The sequence below is a fragment of the Giraffa tippelskirchi genome, chromosome 2 (genome assembly GCF_054371585.1).
Source record: "Giraffa tippelskirchi isolate mGirTip1 chromosome 2, T2T-mGirTip1v1.2.pri, whole genome shotgun sequence".
In the NCBI taxonomy this organism is placed as follows: domain Eukaryota; kingdom Metazoa; phylum Chordata; class Mammalia; order Artiodactyla; family Giraffidae; genus Giraffa; species Giraffa tippelskirchi.
Genome location: NC_137276.1, coordinates 97,296,618 through 97,318,151, shown reverse-complemented (window position 1 = coordinate 97,318,151; position 21,534 = coordinate 97,296,618). Strand labels below are relative to the sequence as shown.

At 35.3% G+C, this 21,534-nt stretch overlaps 1 protein-coding gene across 5 annotated transcripts in view; it reads left to right on the top strand.

Annotated features, from left to right (window-relative positions):
* NCK1 (NCK adaptor protein 1) overlaps positions 1–18,366 on the top strand; it is a 65,039-nt gene extending 46,673 nt beyond the window's left edge. For 2 of the 5 annotated variants that reach the window (XM_081569696.1, XM_081569697.1), the window contains exons 2-4: positions 1,023–1,266; positions 14,691–15,403; positions 17,670–18,366. In XM_081569696.1, the coding sequence (XP_081425822.1) occupies positions 1,041–1,266; positions 14,691–15,403; positions 17,670–17,864 (1,134 nt within the window). In that variant the 5' untranslated portion in view covers positions 1,023–1,040 and the 3' untranslated portion in view covers positions 17,865–18,366. Of the gene's footprint in view, positions 1–1,022; positions 1,267–3,667; positions 3,829–14,690; positions 15,404–17,669 lie in introns of those variants that run through there. The other 3 variants (XM_081569699.1, XM_081569698.1, XM_081569700.1) reach the window with 3 other exon arrangements.
* The last annotated feature ends 3,168 nt before the right edge of the window (positions 18,367–21,534 follow it).

The window sequence follows — 21,534 nt, the reverse complement described above, 5'->3', positions numbered from 1 at the left end:
CTCTACTGCTTGTCATGTTTTGGTGTAGTACCAAAAAAGAATCCACAGTTATCTGAAAACACTTTTAAAATATTCTTTCCCTTTTTCCAGCTATGCGTTTATGTGAAACCGGATTTTCTTTTCAGCGAAAGCAATGTTGGTGGTGGTTTAGTTGCTAAGTCGTTTCTGACTCTTGCAACCCCATGGACTGTAGCCCGCCAGGCTCCTCTGTCCATGGGAATTTCCAGGCAAGAATACTTGAGTGGGTTGCCATTTCCTTCTCCACATCAGTTTTTAGAAGTTTCTAAACATATAAGATTTTTTAAAAGCTATCTTTTTGTTGGGATTGTCAGAGAATATGATTTAGGATACCAAGTACACGAAAAATGTGTAGAGACTTTTATGGCATTTGATTGGATTTTGTACATACTCTTATTTGTGTTCTTCTGTTTGGAAGTCTTCTGTATGGAAGTCAGTTCTCATCATACCAGCACTTAATAAAATCTCTTAGTACTGTATTCCTTTCAAATTGCTCCATGAAATTAAAGAAGGCCTGAATATAGCTAAGGAATAAACCATCTATATTTGTATATGTTTATTGCATCAAACTTAATGGTTATCATGTCAGTTCTTCTTTAACCTTTCTAATTTTTTGTCTTCTTAATTTACTGCTGAGATAAATATGTTAAAAGTTAAACCTCTATGACAGTGGATTTGTCACTTTTTTCTTGTTTTGTCAATCTATTTTGGGCCTATATTAATAGGTACACATAAGCTTAGCTGTTATACATATTGAATAAAACCTTTTGTCAGGATATAGTGACTTTCCTATCACTAGTGATAACTTTGCCTTAAAGTCCTTTTGTGTGTTATTAATACATCTATACCAGTTTTGTATTGATTAGTATTTGCCTGGTATTTTAATTTTTTTCCCTATTTTTATTTTTTAACCATTCAGTACTCCTAGGTTCTTAGGTTTGTTTCTCTTAAAGCATGTGGACGACTTCTCAACCTTATTTAAAATATTTTCTGTGTGGTTACAGTGCAGAAGGTGCTGAAAAATGGCAGAGGAAGTGGTAGTAGTAGCCAAGTTTGATTATGTGGCCCAACAAGAACAAGAGCTGGACATCAAGAAGAATGAGAGATTGTGGCTTCTGGATGATTCTAAGTCCTGGTGGCGAGTTCGAAATTCCATGAATAAAACGGGTTTTGTGCCTTCTAACTATGTGGAAAGGAAAAACAGTGCCCGGAAAGCATCTATTGTAAAAAACCTAAAAGATACCTTAGGTAAGTTATTTTTGTTTTAAAACAAGAACAGCAATACTTTCTTTTTAATGAATGCTAGAAATTGGTTCTTTGTACAGAATTTTGGCATCAGTTGGCAGAACTGACTAGAAAGAACATCCCAAGCTGGGATGTACAGCTAGGCAAGGTAAGTTTGGCTCATAGCAAGTGTATTCAAGTCAGGTGTGTTCAAAGAGACCAATGAAGGCATTTTCTGTAAATCTAGGTAGTGGAACTGACTGATCTTCTGTCAGGGGCTTCTTGAATCGTAGGTACCTATTGGAGTTTAGACAGATTCTCCATATAATTGAGATGGGGATAAATGAATGATATGCAGAATATCCTCCTTGTCATTAAGGTCACTTATTTTGCAGGATATATTGATGGATTTTACATCTAATGGCTTACATTTTGATATTTGCTTTTAAAAACAAACTGTCATTTTGTTCTTATATTTGATAAAAGTTTTAAGTTGTAGATCATTACCATATATTAGCATCTACAAAGCTTATCTTTCTTGTTTCTCTTTTTTTCTCTTCTTTCTTCCTGTAACTGTAAATTTTGTTTTTACTGACCTTCCCCTAAGGGAAGGGCCATAAATAGGGGACCCTACTTCATGTTGGGCTTGGCCAAGCTGTGATAGGAAGGAAGTATGCGCAGATGAGAACCAGTCTGTCTCTCTCTTTAAAAAATTCTCCTTAGCTGACAGGAAGGAATTGGGAGGGACAGAGTTTCCCTCAGATATTCAGGCAAGCATGCTGTTACTTAATAGTTCTTCGTGTATATGTAGAAGAAAAAGTATAATTTCTCCTTGAAAAAGATAGTTTGAGAATAATGTGACATGATTGATGAACATGGAGTATTATTGACTGCTTTATATTAATTTTTATTTCTTACTCAGCATTATTGTTATTCTATTCTAAAGGTAATTTAATAAATTAAGTTATTAACCATACATTTAAATGCTTTAACTAGGCTTACCTTTTTTTTTTTGAGATTTTTGAGGTCATTGTTATTAGTTAATATTATTTAATTATTTAATATTTAATATTAGTTTTTAAATGGAAGACAGCTGGAAAGAGATTGTCCTCAAATGGTTGAAGAGATCAAAGTTAGAACCAGGAATACTTATGATTTTGTAAATAATTGGATATTTATTTAAAGCATATTGATTAGAGATGTTCGGGAAAATTAAGGTAACTTCTGTCAAAGTATGCTTTATAGTGATGAAGGCACAGAAAGGACTAGGGACACACCTAGATAAACCTTTATGTTTCTTTAAAAAAGGGTAGTGGTATCCTGAGACTATAGCAGATGTGACAGTAATTAACAAAAGACAGTGAAAAAACTAATATAGAGCAAGGAGAAAAAACATCTCAGTTTTAGATACAACTTCATATAAATTTTAAAAGCTTTATTAGATACAGTTTTTTTAATTAATACTCTTGGGAAACCTTGCATACTATTTTCTGATATTATTGAGACAGTTTAGCTGTCTCGAGACTGTATCTTTTTAACTGTCTTGAGACTGTATTATTGAGATTGTATCTATTTAAGTTCTAGGCTATCATTGTATTATATTACAATTATTGCTGTCTATTCCAAAGTACTTGGAAACATTCTGTTTTAAGGTAGTGACCTACAGTTAGCCTGACTAATGATGTAAATCTAGCTTTTGCCTTGGATGGACAGCCTTCTCCCCTTTCTCAAGGTTTCTGAATTTCTTTTTGGTAACTTAAATGTTCCGTATAACTAATGGATTTGTTTCACAAAGATTGTGCTGATGGAGATATTGTTTGAAGGTTAAGAAAGAAAAGGAGAAAACAAAGGAAAGAATGAATACATGATGAAAAATAGAAAAATAGTACAGATGAATGTAGTTCCAGGGCGGGAATAGAGACTCAGACATACAGAACTCTGGGAGAAGGGATTAGGAAAGGGGAGGGTGAGATGAACTGGGAGATTAGGTTTGACAGAAGTACGCTAACACGTGTGAAACAGATAGCTAGTGGGAACCTGCAGTGCAGCACAGGGAGCTCAGCTTAGTGCTCTGTGATGACCTCAGTGGGTGGGTTGGGGGTGTAGGATGCGAGGGAGATCCAAGAGGGAGGGTATATAGATATACATATTGCTGATTCACTTTGTTGTACAGCAGAAACTAACACAACATTGTAAAGTAATTCTACTCCAATTAAAAAAGAATGTAATACATGAATATATTTTCAACTACTGAAAAAAAAAAATATGCTTTAAGTATGTGCTTTAAAACTTCTTCCAGAATAAATCTGAATAATAAGGTCATATTTGTGGCCATCACAATATCCTTGTTTTATTAGTTCTGTTAGCGTTCAGGGAAAAAATGTTTTGGCAAGAGAAAAGCCTTAGGAAAACTTTCTATTGCCTGGGTGTGGGCCAGGTCACATGGATGGGGTGTGGGGAGTTTCAGTGTTGCAGAACCTGGAAGTTCACTGAACATTATCCTGAGCTGTGTTAACAAACTGACAAAAGAGAACACGGGATTTTTTTCCAAAATGGATTGGCTAAAGGTGTTTAAAGATTTTTTCGGTAAGTTAATCTGTTTATTATATCTATAGCTTTCTTGTTTTTGAATTAGAGTTTTCAGTTTGTGAATTTAAAGGAAAACTGTAAGGAGAGAACATGGTGGATTTATATAGGCTGGTGCTTTACGTTGTTTGTGAATCATAAGCTAAGTGATTGGCAATACATCAGATATTAATAGCTTTGACTTGATAAGTAAAATAATTTCAAAATTTTTAATGTCAATATTTAAATAACAAATAGAAAAAGTAAAAATGATTTGACTTTGATATAGTTAGTTCTCTGAACTTAGCATAGACATTTGAAATGAACTAAATAAATTGTAAACATATTAAAATCAGGAGGAGAAAAAGGATTTAAGTGAGCAAGTTCTTTCATCCTCAGCATTTGAAGTAACATGATACTGTTATTGCTTTTTACTTAGACTTTAGAGGACTGATGTAGAAGATAACACTTAATGAAAGTACCGATATAGAGAGTATTTTAATTTAATAAGTGTCAGATTGCTAGAAATTACTGTTTTGGTTAATGTGAGATTTGGTAGTTCTAAATGAATTGTGAGAGCAGCTGCATACAAAGAATACGAAAACATTGACAAAATAATGAACTCTTGGATTGCTTTGAGTCAAGGTTTTAAAGTGATTCTGATACTAACAAAGAACCTAAACTGTGGATCTGCTGATAGCCTCTTTATACTCCTATGATAGTGAACTTGATTTGGTCTCTTTGAACAGTTGCTCAGTGGTTCTAGAAAAATGAACAGAGAAATTGTTGTAAAACTCTCTTATGTGTAAGGAGTCTAAGGAAACAGAGTAACCTGTCAGGAGATTTTGGGACAAAGAGCAAAATGGAAAGGGATCAGGCACTTCATTGGAAAAAAAAGCTGTAACTGTAGTATTAAGACTCATTCATTTTTTTTAGTAACTTCTGGACTTCCCTGGTGGCTCAGAGGTTAAAGCATCTGCCTCCAATGCGGGAGACCTGGGTTCGATCCCTGGGTCGGGAAGATCCCCTGGAGAAGGAAATGGCAAACCACTCCAGTATTCTTGCCTGGAGAATCCCATGGACGGAGGAGCCTGGCAGGCTACAGTCCACGGGGTCGCAAAGAGTCGGACACGACTGAGCGACTTCCCTTTCCCTTTCCCTTTGGTGGCCAGGTGAATCCTTCTGGAATATGTCTCTCTTGTTTACTTTTTGGGGAGTTGTTAAAATTTTAAATCCATTTTTGGGAGTTAGTTTTCCTTTTAAAGAGTTTATTTATTCATTCATTCGTTTATCAGCATTTTTATTGAGAACCTACCTACTGCAAGCCAGATAAAAACTATCACAGAACTTACATTCTGATGGGGAAGTAGGTGATGGTTGTTATTTATTGTTAATATTTCTTAAGTTTGATTTTGAGTGATACCATACACCAACTAGAAGTGATATAAAAAGGATATACTGTATCACTGATACAGTGATTTAATATATACCATCAATATAATATAAAATTATCATTCTGTTGAATCTTAGAAAGTTGATAGTTATTCTTAAATACATTTGTAGACTTAGAATCAGGATTTGAGATTGATTTCCAAAATATTCATTTCCTCACTGCTTACAGTAAGCCGAAATTTTTACTAATTTAGTTTTATAGCTTGTTAGAATAGAAATAGGCTCTTCACCACCCTGAATGGACTTGAAACATAGAGGAAATAATATTTGTGCTCCTTGTGTGGCAGGTAACTAGAACAGAAAGGGCATTGTTTCAGATAAAGCAGAGAATAATAAAAAGCAGTAATTTATTTTATTTCATATAAATCAGGTGAACTGATAAAAATACAAAAAAAATTAAATAAAAACCTCTATTGGAAAGAACATCATTTATAATATTTAGAATTCCTTCATTCTCCTCCCAGATATACCACTTATTAGCCATGTGGCCAAGGGTGTATAACTTTCCTGATTTCCTGTTTCTTATTTGTAAAGGAGAGAGTTGGGCAAGATCAGATGATCTTGGAAATTCCCTACTGACTCTGAAAGTCTTATAGTCCTGGTTCACAGCTGATCAGTCTTACATGTGTCATAGAAATCAGGGGAAAATCCATAAGGGAAAAACTGGTTTTGAAGAAATAGGAACATAAGAACAGAATTATAGTTGCCTAAAGAATTAGCAAGGATCAGTAATAATTTTATTTTATTTTTGCTGTGCTGGGTCTTCATTGCAGCACACAGGCTTCTCTTGTTGCAAAGCACGGGCTCTAGAGCATGTTGGGCTCAGTAGTTGTGGCATGTGGGCTTAACTGCACACAGCATATGGGATTTTCGTTCACTGACCAGGGATTGGACCTGCCTCCCCTGCATTGGAAGGGGGATTCTTAACCACTAGACCACCAGAGAAGTGCCCCATCGGACTCATTCTGTTGACATTTATTTACTGTGTGATTTAGATGGAGGGGAAATGACATCCTTAAAGTAAAGACCTAATGATGAAAGTGTAACTAGTACATTGAGTTCAGAAATACATTTGAAAGCTAAAAACAGAAACAGATGAATAGAGATAGACATTAATGTAAAAGTCTACATTAATTTTTTTAAAAGAGATTGAAAGAATTGCTGAGAATCTGTTCTGGCAGTGGTTTACATGAGTGAAAGACTTAGCAGGAGCTGCTGTGATAATGTATGTGCTAAAAAAAAACTCAACATATTATATGATGGTGTTGATTCAGATTTATGAGGCACTCAGGTGAAGGGCTGCAGTGTGTGCTGGCCAAATAAAACATGACATAGTCTATTCATTTTGGAGAGCTATACTTTTTTAAGAGTGGTTTTGAGAAACTGAGGTGCTTCCAAATACTGGCATCAGGTTTATCAAAGGATTTGGAAACCAGGTTACATAACGAATAGTTAATGGGTACAAAGATTTGCCTTAAGTATACTATAGGAGAGGATAACTATTTATAAAGATGGAATATTCACAGTGCTTCACTAGATTCTTGAAAACTTTTGAGGAGTTAATAGTACATTGTTTTGGTCAAGAAACCGTGCTATAGGAAGAAAGAAGTAAGACCAGTAGATTGGAGTGGAAAGGGAAGAGTGTGAGTGAGGGGAATATTGAAAGCTACACTAATGCTTTTGGTTTTTTTAAACAAAGCTAATGATAAAAATGACTACCTCGAGAGATTCTGTTAGCCTTCTCCCTTCTTAAGTTACAAGGAGTAGCTTGGAAATTGTTTTAATTGAATGCATAATGGGGAAGCATTTTATTTTTTACTTGGATAAGATGTTGGGGGTTTAGGTATATTTTAATATGTGTATTTTAATATGTTATATATATTTTAATATTTTCTTATGTGTGCTATAGGATTAAATATAATTAAATATTAAAAAAAAAAATGACTGCCTCAGAGTTATGCACATCCTGAGTACATAGACCTAAGTATTTCCCTCCCAACCCTGGCCACGTCCAGCTATTTCATGCTATAGTAGAAGTATAGTAAAAAATAAATAAATAAAACAGTAAAAATAAGAAGTATAGTAAAAAAAATGCTTATTTTTGAAAAAATAAATTCCAGAAGCACTAGGAGGTAGGAAAATATCGATACTCATCACTATCGATTGAGTGCCTGCTGTGTGCTATGTACTGTGCTGAGTGCTTTCCATATAAACTTAAAAATTCTTTACAAAATTTTTCTGAGATAGGTACTTACTGTATACCACATTTCACAAACAAGGAAACTGGAGTTTAAAGAAGGTTAAATAACTTGACCAAGCTCTGATTAATCTGTAAGTAGCACCATTGAAATTTAAACTTAGGGTCTCTTGTTAAAGAGTTTTCCTAGTGCACACATTACATTTATGACTCTAGCGTTAGAGTCAGATAAGCAATGGATTGGCAGGATTTGCTGCAAAAGGGTCTGATTAAAATTAGGATTGTGGTGAACCAGCTGAAGTTGAGGAAAATTTAGAAAAGATTATACATTAATCTGAGGGAGCCTGCTTGTTGATGTGATGTGATGAGAAAGTCACTCGGTCATGTCTGACACTTTGCAACCCCATGGACTATACAGTCCGTGGAATTCTCCAGGCCAAAATACTGTAGTGGGTAGCCTTTTCCTTCTCCAGGGTGTCTTCCCAACCCAGGTCTCCCACATTGTAGGCAGATTATTTACCAGCTGAGCCACAAGGGAAGCCCAAGAATACTGGAGTGGGTAGCCTATCCCTTCTCCAGCGGATCTTCTTGACCCAGGAATCGAACCGGGGTCACCTGCATTGCAGGCGGATTATTTACCAACTGAGCTATCCAAGAAGCACTGTGTTGTTGGAATGATCTAATTGTTGTTGATTATAACATGAGAAATTGAGATACTAATACTTTACATTGTATAATTTTGTAAAGTGCATTTGCATCTACTCTCATTGATAAAACATGAGATTAGACGACTGTTTTTAAGCAGTGGAAACAAAAGAAATAAACAAGCCCTTCCTAAAGGTTTGTAAGCAGGGGAAAAAGCAAACCATTGATTTTGCATGCATTTGTCTATCATCCACATGATAAACAGGACTTTGTGTTGCACAGAAAACAGATATTCTAAGTTTATATTCTTTCTCTGAACTATTTCTGGCCTCTAAGATTAAAATAAGTTGTTTTGATTGTTTCCCACTTGGGATTTAATTGTTGGGTCTGTCCAGAAATTCTTCCTTCTTTTTTTTAGACAAGGTATAATTAGTCTTAGACCATTATCTTTTTCAGAATCAAAAAAATTTTAGAACTAGTCTTCATTTTCAGGTTTAAATTTTACATTTGCTTATATCAATATTCGATTTAATTAATTTAATAAACCCATTGATCCTCTTCCATCTGTACAGTTATAAATAGTATATAGGAAATGCAAAAGATCAGTGAGATAGTAAAATGATCCTCTCTGAAAGCTTATATTCCAGTCGATAGGGTTAAAAGATAAACACAGGAAATGCTAGCATACAAGTACCTCAGAAATACAGAATACTAAAATAAAAATACTAAAAAAAAAAGAGAGCTTATATATCATTGGAGGTGAGGATGGAGAATGAAGGATGTTGAAAAACACAAAGCAGGAAGATAAAATAATAAAGTTGTTATTTGAAATGACACTTCTTGAATGGGTAGATTCTTTAAAAGACAGAATTTTTAATAAGGTTTTGGAAAAAAACTAGCAAACGAGGTAAACTAAGTCATGCATTAGATGTTTCCACATTTTTATTAAAATTTAGAGTAATTTCAATGCAGGGCGTTACAGAAAGATGCTTTTATTTAACATTTACTCCTGTGTACTGTGCTATTACTTTACATTATTTTATTCATTTGTCATAACACTCATGGTAAGTGCTGTTTACCCCATTTCTGAGCTTAGAAAAGTGAAATAGCTTGCTCACGCTGGCATGGTTAGTAAGATGCATACCTGGGAATTGAACCCAAAGGCCTATAATGTTTCAAGGCCTCTGTTTTCTATAGTCTGTAACATAAGCCTGGAAAGGAAAGTTTGAGGACATTCTGTAGAGGACTGTAGACTCTAGGCACAGTATTTCTTTCAATTTGTTAGGCACAAGAGCCACTGTTGGGTTTTGAGCCATCAGTTCAGTTCAGTCGCTCAGTTGAGTCCAACTCTTTGCAACCCCATGGACTGCAGCACACTTGGCTTCCCTGTCCATCACCTACTCCTGGAGCTTGTTCAAACTCATGTCCATCAATTCGGTGATGCCATCCAGCCTCCATCCATCTTATCCTCTGTCGTTCCCTCCTCCTCCTGTCTTCGGTCTTTCCCAGCATCAGGATCTTTTCCAGTGAGTCAGTTTTTCGCATTAGGTGGCCAAAGTACTGGAGCTTCAGCTTCAGCATCAGTCCTTTCAATGAATATTCAGGACTGGTTTCCTTTAGGATTGACTGATTTGATCTTGCAGTCCAAAGGACTCTCAAGAGTCTTCTCCAGCACCATAGTTTGAAGGCATCAATTCTTCAGTGCTCAGCCTTCTTTATGGTCCAACTCTCACATCCATGTATGAGTACTGAAAAAACCATAGCTTTGACAAGACAGACCTTTGTTGGTAAAGTAATGTCTGTGCTTTTTAATATACTGTCTAGGTTTGTCATAGCTTTTCTTCCAGGGAACAAGCATCTTTTAATTTCATGGCTGCAGTCACCATTCATAGTGATTTTGGAGCCAAGAAGATAAAGTCTATCACTGTTTCCATTGTTTCCCTCTCTATTTGCCATGAAGTGATGGGACTGGATGCCATGATCTTTGTTTTTTGAATGTTGAGTTTTAAGCCAGTTTTTTCACTCTTATCTTTCACTTTCAAGAGGCTCTTTAGTTCCTCTTCACTTTCTGCCATAAGGGTGTTGTCATCTGTGTATCTGAGGTTATTGATATTTCTCCCTGCAATCTTGATTCCAGCTTGTGCTACAATAGGTCATGTAATTGTAGCTGTAAAATAAAGTTAGACTGGATGATATGGGTGATGGGTTGAAGTGAGTTAGACTGGGTTAGTAAAAGAAAAAGGAAAAGAAAACTAGAGAGTAGTGAAGGCTCAAGCCCAACATGGGCCTGAACTAGAACATGAATAGTAGAAATGGAAAGTTTTGGCAGAAATGACATATGATGACTTTAAGAAATTGACGTGGGAATCTTTTAAGAAAGTAATTTTTATGATGTCAAGCTCATGAAGTTAATTAACCTTTTTAAAGTGTATAATTCAGCATTATTTAGTCCATTAACAGTGTTGTGCAGCCATCACATCTGTCTAATTCCAAACTATTTTCATCACTCCAAAAGGAAACCCTATTCCCATTCAACAGTTGCTCCCGTTACTCCTTCCCTTCAGCCCCTGGCAACCACGAATCGGCTTTCCGTCTATACAGAGTTACCTATTCTGGCTATGTTGTAGTATAATATGTAATCATTATATGACATAACCAGAGTAGGTAATATGGAATCATACAATATTAACCTTCTGTGTCTAGTTTCTTTCACTCAGCACGCTGTTTTTGAGGTTCATCCATGTTGTAGCATGTATCATTACTTCATCCCTTTTATGGCTGAATAATATTGCCTTATACGGGTATATACCACATTTTTGTTTACCCATTCATCTGTTGATGTACATTTGGGTTGTTTCTATCTTTTGATTATTGTTACTAGGAAGCTGTGAACATTTGTACACAAGTATTTGTTTGAATTCCTGTTTCAATTCTTTTGAGTATCTACCTAGGGGTGGAATTATGGTAGTTCTGTGTTTAACATTTGAGGAACCATCACCTGTTTCCATTGGCAGTTGTACCATTTTACATTTTGACCAGTGGTTTAAAAGGGGTTCCAGTTTCTACATATCCTCATCAACACTTACTTTCCTTTTTTTTGGTTTGGTTTAATTTGGTTTTATTATAGCCATCCTAGTAAGATGTGAAATGGTATTTCATTGTTATTTTGATTGGTATTTCTGTAATGACTAATGATACTGAGCATCTTTTCAAGTGCTTTTGAGGTATTTGTATACCTTCTTTGGAGAATTACTTATTCAAGTCCGTTGTCCATTTGTGAGATAAGTTTTTGTTGTTGGGTTCTTCAAGTGCGTTATATGTTCTGGATATAGATCCTTATCAGAATTATATTTGCAAGTATTCTTTTCTAATTCTGTAGGTTGTCTTTTCATTTTCTTGATAGTGTCCTTTGCACAAGTGGTTTTTTTTTTTTAATGAAGTATAGTTTATTATTATTATTTGTTGTCAAATCTGAGAATCTATTGCTAAATCCAAGGTCAGAAAGACTTTTTCCTATGTTTCCTTCTGAGAATTTTTAAGTTTTAACTCTTATATTTGCTTCATCCATCTATTTTGAGTTGATACTTGTATGTGATACAAAATAGGAATCCAGTTTCATTCTTTTGTATGTGGATATCCAGGTGTCCCAGCATCATTTGTTAAAGAGATTATTCTTTCCTGTATTAAATGGTCTTGGCACCCTTCTCGTGGTCAGAGTCAAAAATCAATTGACCATAGATGTATGGTTTTATTTCACTACTCTCAATTCTATTGTGTTGGTCTATTTTTCATTCCTTTTGTGCCAGTACTACACTGTTTTGATTACTGTGGCTTTGTAATAAATTTTGAAATTGGGAAATATGAGTCTTCTAACTTTGTTTTCCATTTTTAAGATTTTTCTTTTGGCTATTTGGGATCTTTTACAATTTTATATGAATTTTAGGGTCAGCTTTTTCCATTTCTGAAAAAAAAAGGGGGGTACTTTGATAAGGATTACATTGAATCTGTGCATCACTTTGGATTGTATAGTCATCCGTTGGTATCTGCTTGGTTTTGGTTCTGGTATCCCCTGCAAATACCAAAACTTAGGGATAGTCCTTACACAAAACAGTGTAGTATTTGCATATACTCTACACATACTCTCCCATATATGTTAAATCATCTCTAGGTTACTTGCAATACCTAATATAATGTAAATTCTATATAAATAGTTGCTGATGATAGGACATGCAAGTTTTCCTTTTAGGAATTTCTAAAATTTTTTTCTTTTTTTTTTTCAAGATTTTTATGTTTTTTACCTCAGGCTGCTGTATCAATTAAATAATTTCAGCAGAAAACACCCTAACTCTGAAAATGTTCCAAGTCAGGTGAAAGCAAGGCAAGCCACTGACTGTGCCAGTCCTTCAGGTAGCTGCCCGAGAGGCTGAAACCCGTAATTACAATTCTTTGTGAGAAAGATCTGTATTACTCTCTCTGACATTATTAGTTTAGGTTGCTGTCCTCACAGTCACAGCTGATTTGGAATTAAGAGATACTTAGGCAGACAACTTAAAATGCTACCATGCTCTCTTACTACACAGCAGCAGCTTCTTTCTTCATTAAGCCTTGCCCTAGTTATTGTAAGTTCCTTACTAGATTCTAGAGTTCCACAAAAGTTGATTTTGACAGTATTCAGGAGCTCATTAATTACTCTTTTGGAAGGATGGAACCCTAGAGTTCCTTACAGTGCCAGAAATCCCTGATGTACAAATTTTTCATAATTATAATATATCATTAGCCAGAAGGAAGGAAATTAGGAGGGGAGGGAGTTAGTTGATTTCTGGATATTAGATTATTTTCATCTGGACATGGCAGTTGTATTTGAGGTGCTCATGGTGCCTTCTGTAGATGATTAGTGGCAATTGGAATTGTAATGTGTGAATTCCAGCTTGGAGCTGCAAAGAGACATTGGAACCTTCTCTTTGGAAGTTACAGAAGATGAAAGTGATTTCCTTGAAGTAGAGGCTAAGTCCAAGCATGGCATCTTGGGAAATACTTTGAACTAAGGAATCATTCACTTACTCTTTCAGCAGACATTCCCTTTGCTCCTGCTACTAGTATAGTTACTGCTAAGTGCTGGAGAGACAAAGTAGTAAAATCCAGTTTACTGCCTCAGGAAACTTACTGTTTTATTAAGATGGACAAGTGAGCAAGTAAAAATGCAGTTTTTATAACAAGGTTTACAGGAGCCCAGACAGAGGAACACAAGAATATTTAAACAGGTCAGTGGGGAAAACAACATACTCTCGGGAAAATTAAAGAAGGAGAAGATGTTGTAGAGAGCAATGTGTGATCTTGGTTCTGTATAGAGAGTTTGAAAAGACTGAGGACTCTAAAATGGTCTGATTTGCAGTGAAAAGATGACAGTTGTAATTGAGTAGTTTTGGTGGAGATGGAGGACCAGATTATAAGGAGTTAGAAGTGAGTGAGTGGTGAAAGAGTTGAGGAAAAAGGGAAGACAACCTTTTAAGAATGATGTAGTTAAAAAACAGTAGCAGAGTTGTAGAACTTGATTTTGGAATAGAAGTGATCTAAGTGTTTTTCTAGACTTTGGGAGTGAGTGGGAGGGAAACACATCTGGATGGCCAAGAGTCCCAAAAAGAGGCAGGAAAGATGGTATTAAGAGTCCAGAAGGATTCGAGATTGGAACTTGGCAGAAGAAAGAGAGTAAGGGTAATGAGAAAGAATTTTGAGATATAAAGTATTTGAGAAATTTTACCTAAGGATGCCTTAGTTTTTTCAGTAAAAGGAGAGCACAAACTCATATGCTAAGAAGTGAGCAGTAGTGAAAATGCCTGACTAAAGTTGCTGTAGCATACATTTACAATGATAGTACCATTTGGTTATTTTTTTCATTCTTTTAACAAATATATGTTAAGCATCTCCTGTGTACTAAGGCATTGTGTGAGATCCTTGGGATTATATCTGTGAACAAAGTCAGCAAAAATCTCTGCTGTTTTGGAGCTTATTTATATGTGAATTGGGTGAAGACAGATAAGCAAGTAAATAGTATATTATTGTAAAATAAGCTGAAGTAAATAGAGCAACCTGAGTCTTGGACACTAAGAAAGCAAATGGGAGGATTACCCAGACATAACTAGAATTTTATATTGCATATCAAATTGTAAGTTACTATTTAATGTAAGTTACTATTTAATTTCTATACAGCTATAGACTCTCAGTTAGTAAAGAAGAACTTGGGTTTGCTGGAGCCTTTATTTAGATTGTAGATATGTGGGAAATAATTTAATATTTACATTTAAGAGAGTTTATTAATTTTAGGGCAACTTTATAATGATGCTATACAGTTACTTCAGGGCCTTTAACATGAGAAGAGAGAATTTATGAGGGGGGTCAAAAGTAACAAACTTCAGTTATATAAAATAAATAAGTCATGAGGATGTAAAGAAAGAAGAGGAGGAGAGAGGGAGAGGAGGAGGGAGAGTAAAAAACTTAAGTTACTGAGTTGAAGATCCTTTTGTAATGAATGAATTGGTGTTTTTTGATTATCATTGTTTTATATTCTCATTACCCTTTTTTATTTAAACAGGCATTGGAAAAGTGAAAAGAAAACCTAGTGTGCCAGACTCTGCATCTCCTGCTGATGATAGCTTTGTTGACCCAGGGGAACGTCTCTATGACCTCAACATGCCTGCTTATGTAAAATTTAACTATATGGCAGAGAGAGAGGATGAATTATCATTGATAAAAGGGACGAAGGTGATCGTTATGGAGAAATGCAGTGATGGGTGGTGGCGGGGTAGCTACAATGGACAAGTTGGATGGTTCCCTTCAAACTATGTGACTGAGGAAGGTGACAGTCCTTTGGGTGACCATGTGGGTTCTTTGTCAGAGAAGTTAGCAGCAGTCGTCAATAACCTAAATACTGGGCAAGTGTTACATGTGGTTCAGGCTCTTTACCCATTCAGCTCGTCCAATGATGAAGAACTTAATTTTGAGAAAGGAGATATAATGGATGTTATTGAAAAACCTGAAAATGACCCCGAATGGTGGAAATGCAGGAAGATCAATGGAATGGTTGGTCTGGTGCCAAAAAACTATGTTACCATTATGCAGAATAATCCATTAACATCAGGTTTGGAACCATCGCCTCCACAGTGTGATTACATTAGGCCTTCACTCACTGGAAAGTTTGCTGGCAATCCGTGGTATTATGGGAAAGTCACCAGGCACCAAGCAGAAATGGCATTAAATGAAAGAGGGCACGAAGGTGATTTCCTCATTCGTGATAGTGAATCTTCGGTAAGTTGGTTTTCAAAGGTAAATGGAAATAGAGCCCTGGATATTTAAAAAAAATAAATGGAAGACCAGAGAGGTGTAGTGGTTTCTGTAAAATTAACCAGGTAGTATATCTGTTAACATGTGAAATTGTTGAGTAAAGTCGATGTTCTTTCCAAGTATATTTATTTTTAGTAAAATATAGCCTTAAACACGGAGAAGGCAATGGCAACCCACTCGAGTACTCTTGCCTGGAAAATCCCGTGGATGGAGGAGCCTTGTGGGCTGTAGTCCATGGGGTCGCTAGGAGTCGGACACTACTGAGTGACGTCACTTTCACTTTTCACTTTCATGCATTGGAGAAGGAACTGGCAACCCACTCCAGTGTTCTTGCCTGGAGAATACTGGGGACAGGGGAGCCTGGTGGGCTACCGTCTGTGGGGTCGCACAGAGTTGGACACGACTGAAGCAACTTAGCAGCAGCAGCAGCAGCCTTAAACAGGATTATTTGGCCTTGTCTAGTTCTGTTGGTTTTGCCTTCCTGAAATATTTCTGTTGCATTAAACTGAAAAATGGAGAAAATTAAACACTGACTTTTTCACTGAGAACAATGCAGTAGATTAAACTGGAAAAACATTTCTTAAATTGCATCATGGGTACACTGTCATCCTTACAATAAAGGAAATCCCTGAATTTAGAAAAAAATCTATTTGTTTCTCTATAAATTACTTGTTTGGAAGTTGGAATACACTTTTAGGTACCTCAAAAACCCATTTGAACGTGCACCGTATTTGGAGGGCATTTACAATAATGATAAATTCTGTTCCCATAGTAGTAAAACAATAAAATTGTGAAACCATAAAAATTGAATAAGAAAATAGTTATGTGGGCTCTTTTGCATACTGTATAGGATTTTAGAATTTGACAATACTTATTTCCCTTAAAAATGACCTTTATTTTTCCTTGATAAAGGATATCGCTACTTTTCCATGATTAGTATTGGCTTTGTGTGTATATATTTGTACAAAAAGTTTACGTGTGATTCTATAAAAGGTTGAAAGAAAGAAAACCTATCTGTCTGAGTGGTGTGTGTGTGTGTGTGTGCGCGCGCATGTATGTAAGGTGTGGGGGAAGAGAGAGCAAGATTGAAATTAATTGAACTGCCTGCTGTGAAGTTCAGGAAATGGGGGTCTGTATGTAACTCTGCAGGAAGAGCAGGTGGTTGATGATGGGGAATAGTAGTGGGATTTGATTTTTGTTAGATGCTTGACCTGGCCCTGGTTTCCAGGACAAGCAGTGGGCAGAAGGGCTAGGAAGGGAGTGACCCTGGAGTGGGTGGTTAATAACCATAAGATACCCGCTGTTTGCAGCTTTGACAGTGACTGTATAAGACGGTGATACAGACTATTAGATGTCAGATTTAAACTATTAGGTGTTAGATTTAAAAAAAGAAATAACCTAAGAAAGTAGCTTGATTGCAGAATACCTTGTATTTTCTTGTAGGTAATTGAGCATAGATATTAGCCAAAATATACCATTATTCTTAGTAGTAGAAGTTTTAAAGTAGAGATCGCAAATAGGCATATTTTGTTTGACTTGCACAGTGTTTTTAATAATTTGAATTCATTGTCAGTATTTAAATATTGGGAGGTTTCGAATAAAAATTTAGACATCAGACGTCCCTTTTAAAATTGGAAGACCTGTCAATGTTGAGCTATGTTCCTACAGGGCAACAGTTGCAGCTAAGTGGCCGTGCACTGTTGTTCCCCCTATATAACCACCCTGGCCCTTGTTTATATTTCTTTCTTCCCCCTTACAGGCATTTTGATTTTATGACCTCTTAGAGTTTACATTAGTTCTCATTTTTGTGTCCTTCATCTTTGAGAATTCAGAGTATATATCAGCTATTATGTAAGACATCTACTGTTTGCTACTAATTGAAAAGGGGTGGATGTCTTGGATTTTCTGCTATGTTTCTCCAGTAGTTTGAATGAAGAGAAGATCTTATGCATCAAATGTTAAACTAAAGGATTTGCAGTGGCGTTAGGGAGATTTTGGTGTCTAACTGGTTCAATATTGAATCCTGGCTCTTTTAACTAGATAGATGATCTTGGGCAACTCAGCCTTTATTTTTTCATCTGTGAAATGGGTCTTTTTGAGGCATAAAGGAGATAATTCATGTAAATAATTTAGCATTGTGCCTGGTGTTTAAAGTGCTCACATTTTAGCTGTTATTAGTTTATATAAAAATGCTAATAGATGTCTTTCAAAATGTTTTTTTCTCTTCTAGCCAAATGATTTCTCAGTATCACTAAAAGCACAAGGGAAAAACAAGCATTTTAAAGTACAACTAAAAGAGACTGTCTACTGCATTGGGCAGCGTAAATTCAGCACCATGGAAGAACTTGTAGAACATTACAAAAAGGCACCAATTTTTACAAGTGAACAAGGAGAAAAATTATATCTTATCAAGCATTTATCATGATATTGCTGACCGAAGTGAACTGCTGTACAGTTGTAATTCGTCATGTAATTGAAGACTGAGAAAATGTCAGTCCAGTCATGCTTGATTGGAAATTGCTGTTTCTAACTCTATATGAGAATTGACTATAATACATAAAATATTTTTATTATAACTCAGACCATATATATATACTACATACACCAAGCATCTGCATAGAGCAGTTCCTTATCCTTGGTCTTCTGATTTATTGTTTTCTTTGCTCTTTTTTCTCTTGCTTCTAATATTAAGGTTTTATATTTTGAAAAAATGATGCAAATCAAAAGTCTTTATATGAAAGAATTTCTTTATTGCCTTTCCTTTATTTTCTTGTAAGGGTACCACCTTAGTTACTTCTGCAGTGGTTTCTATTCATATAAAATTATTATATCTATTATATCAACATATACCATATGCTAAAATAAATTTCTTGGAGAGTTAATCTTTTCTGTGACTAAATAGCAATAATAAATGGAAAATTAGAAATTATTTTCAGCTATTATATTTGTCACAAACCATTGTAAGTACCAAATATGTTGTGTCTGTCATTTTTCAGAATTCATTTGTTTTCAGTTTAAAGCAAACCATATGGGACATAGGTTAGAAAATATATCTTGTAAAATTTAAATTTACAGCTGTTGGAAGCAAAAATCTCCAAATTCCTATGAATTTTTTTACCCCACTTCTTTCTTATCTGATTATTCAAGAGAAAAAAGCATTCTCAAGATATTTCGCTTTTAACTGTAAAGGGATGCTCTAGTGTTATTTTTTTCCCCTAGTGTTATTTTACCAAAGCGTCTTGTTTTTGAGTATGTTATATCTTGTCACTGTGAAAAAAGCTATGGCCAAATTTTGAAGAAGTAGGTGACAATGAGCTACTTGGTTCTCTCCCTACCACCCATCACCCCCCAAAAATCAGTAATAATCAGGCATAGTAGTTGTAGTATTTTTATTTTCTTCATTCAGCTTTGAATTTTATTGACCAGGACACTAAAATTGATATATACTTGAGGAAAAGATGTGATGTGCTAATGCTTTGAGAAAATTTTTAGAATCTTCTTTTTGCAGATGCTTCTATTACATTTTTGTCTAGCAGAAGTTTGGGTGTATGCGTAAGAGGCTGAGGCTACTGTAGAGAATTTAATCTATTTCTGTACATCACAGAAGAAAACCAGTTACATTTTATGGCCACAACTCCCCCCCACACACACACACACCATTATGAATTCTGGAGATTTAAGGAAAGTACCCTCAATATTTTAATAGAAAATACTTACTAAAACAATTTAGTAATTAGGAGAAAGTCATGAAATTTTTTTTAAAATTTCACCAGTGCTGCCTAGGCAAATGAATGTTTCTATTCTTTAATATATTATAAACACATTTAAGACACAAAATTACTGATTCTAAAATTGAAGTTGTCTAATTCATGAATTTCTTGATTTTGGTGTTTTTAGATTTATTTTGTCTTTTAATTCTCTGAATCTTCAAATCATTTAAAGACTTACATTGCCACTGGGTGGCAGCCCTGACTTCTCCCTCTAAGCAACAGGAGTCAGCAAATATAAACATTTTACAATTTTTTTTACCTTTATTACATCTGCTTTTAAAGCCTTTCAGTTTGTATTTCATCATCTTTCTCAGCCCCACTTTATTTATTAAGATAATTATGAGTAGGCAAGTTTAATAGAAACAAAAGTCACATGCTTACCTTTTTTTGGCTGTAAAATCACTTGAATATAAATTGAGGAAAATAGTTCTAAAGTAGTTGTAAAATGACTTTTTAATTTTAAACAAACATTTGATGATGCTTTCTTTTTATTCTCTACCTCTTTGTGGTTTCCCCCCACCCCAGGCTTCCTTACTTAAAAAATGGATGTTTGTTTAAAAAAAGAAAGGAGGGGATGGGTTCAATTACTACTTTGTATCACAGACATGAGCTATTTATAGCAAACCTTGCTGAGCTGATGTCAAGCATTTTGAGAAAGTAGCTAGGATTGGAGTAGCACTGGAAACAATGCATATTTCTGTGCTATAATTAGATTTATAATAACTAGAGAATTCCTAGGAGATCCATGTGTGCCAATAATAGCTATTGTGTGCATTTACTATATGATGGAAACCTCACTGGGAACTACTTAATTTTGTGCTTCAACATTTTATCAATTTTTTTAAAGTCTTAAAACCAGTGTTTACATCAATGACTTCTTTTTTAAAAGCATGGATTTTCTTAAGAACTGGAACCATTTTCAAAAACATCTACATAGCTAGCTAGTAGCAGGACTTGTCTTAGAAACCACGTTTCCTCATCCTAGCTTGTACACTTGCCTTGTGGCACGTTGGCCTCATTGTGCCTGTTTTTAGACTAGGAGGAAAGTCCTATAAAGAGCAATATTACAGAAGTTTTCTTTCACCTGTGAAGAGATGCTTAGCTTTCAATTTAAATATTCATGACACACATAACTCTGCCCACTTCTACAAATAACTTCAAACTCCTGGAAGAAGGATTTTCAGAACTTTGTATAAGCTCAGTGACAGAAAACTATTGCTGCTGTATATGTTATTTAGTCAGAAGTCCTTATGTTCAGCTGAATACATACTCACCCACCTTTGACTATACACAGTAACACCTGGCACTTTTAAAGATGATGTGTCACAGATACATCACTTAACAAAATCAGAAGGCTTTAGTGCAATTCATTGTAATTGCTGTAAGAATAAAACGCCTAGCTTTGGTTGCTAGAATGATGTCTTCATGGATATGTGGATAGAGTAATGACCCATAAGTTGTCTCCAGCTTTAATGCTTTAATTTTGTCATCTAATTGAGAGTTTGCAAGAAGCAGGGCCACTACCGTCTGTGTATGTACATTTGTGAGAATTACAAAAAGGCACGTCTTCCCCTGGCAAGACAGCCACTTCTGTTGCTGTTGATAAGTCCAAAACTCACCATCACCACCCTTCCCCTGTCTTGCAAGATAACCCAGTTCAGGATACAACCAAACAGGAATACAGTTCAACCTACAATGCTTAAAAAAATAATTGTTAACATTTTTAAATGGGGGGATTACATAAACAGAGTTTTGGTTTCCCCTGAAAAATGAGAAGCTGGTCACACTGGATTTGAATTCTCACAAGGCATTGGATAGTATGGATGCTCCCCTTATTTTTACCAATACATTAAAGATTAACAGCATAAAACTGTTTCCCAACCTTTATTCTCCTAGTTCAAATCTCAAAATGCAGTTACTGTTACTCCCTGTTTTTCCTGTAACTTGGAGTTTTTGGTTTGGAATCTGGAAAGTGACCATTTTGGCAGAAACATTTCAATTGCAATGTCCAAATTAAAAAATTAGGAATATAATAGTACAGCATGCTTTAACTTTTCCACTTTAGTATTTTGCTAGAAGAAAAGGAGATCCTTTGTAATCTTATTTATCTAGATTCTTTGAATGTTTTTGAGTGGTTTCACAACTGAAGTCACTTCTAACATAAAGCAAATTTGATACAGCACAAATGACACCCTCATTTTATGTTTTGAACAGCATCCAATGGACTTTTTGAAAATGCCATATTACTGCTTCTGGGGAAAATCAGTGTTTTATTCTATTGCAAGGCAAGGTAGGAAAGCTCCTTTCTTCTGATAAACTGGTTCT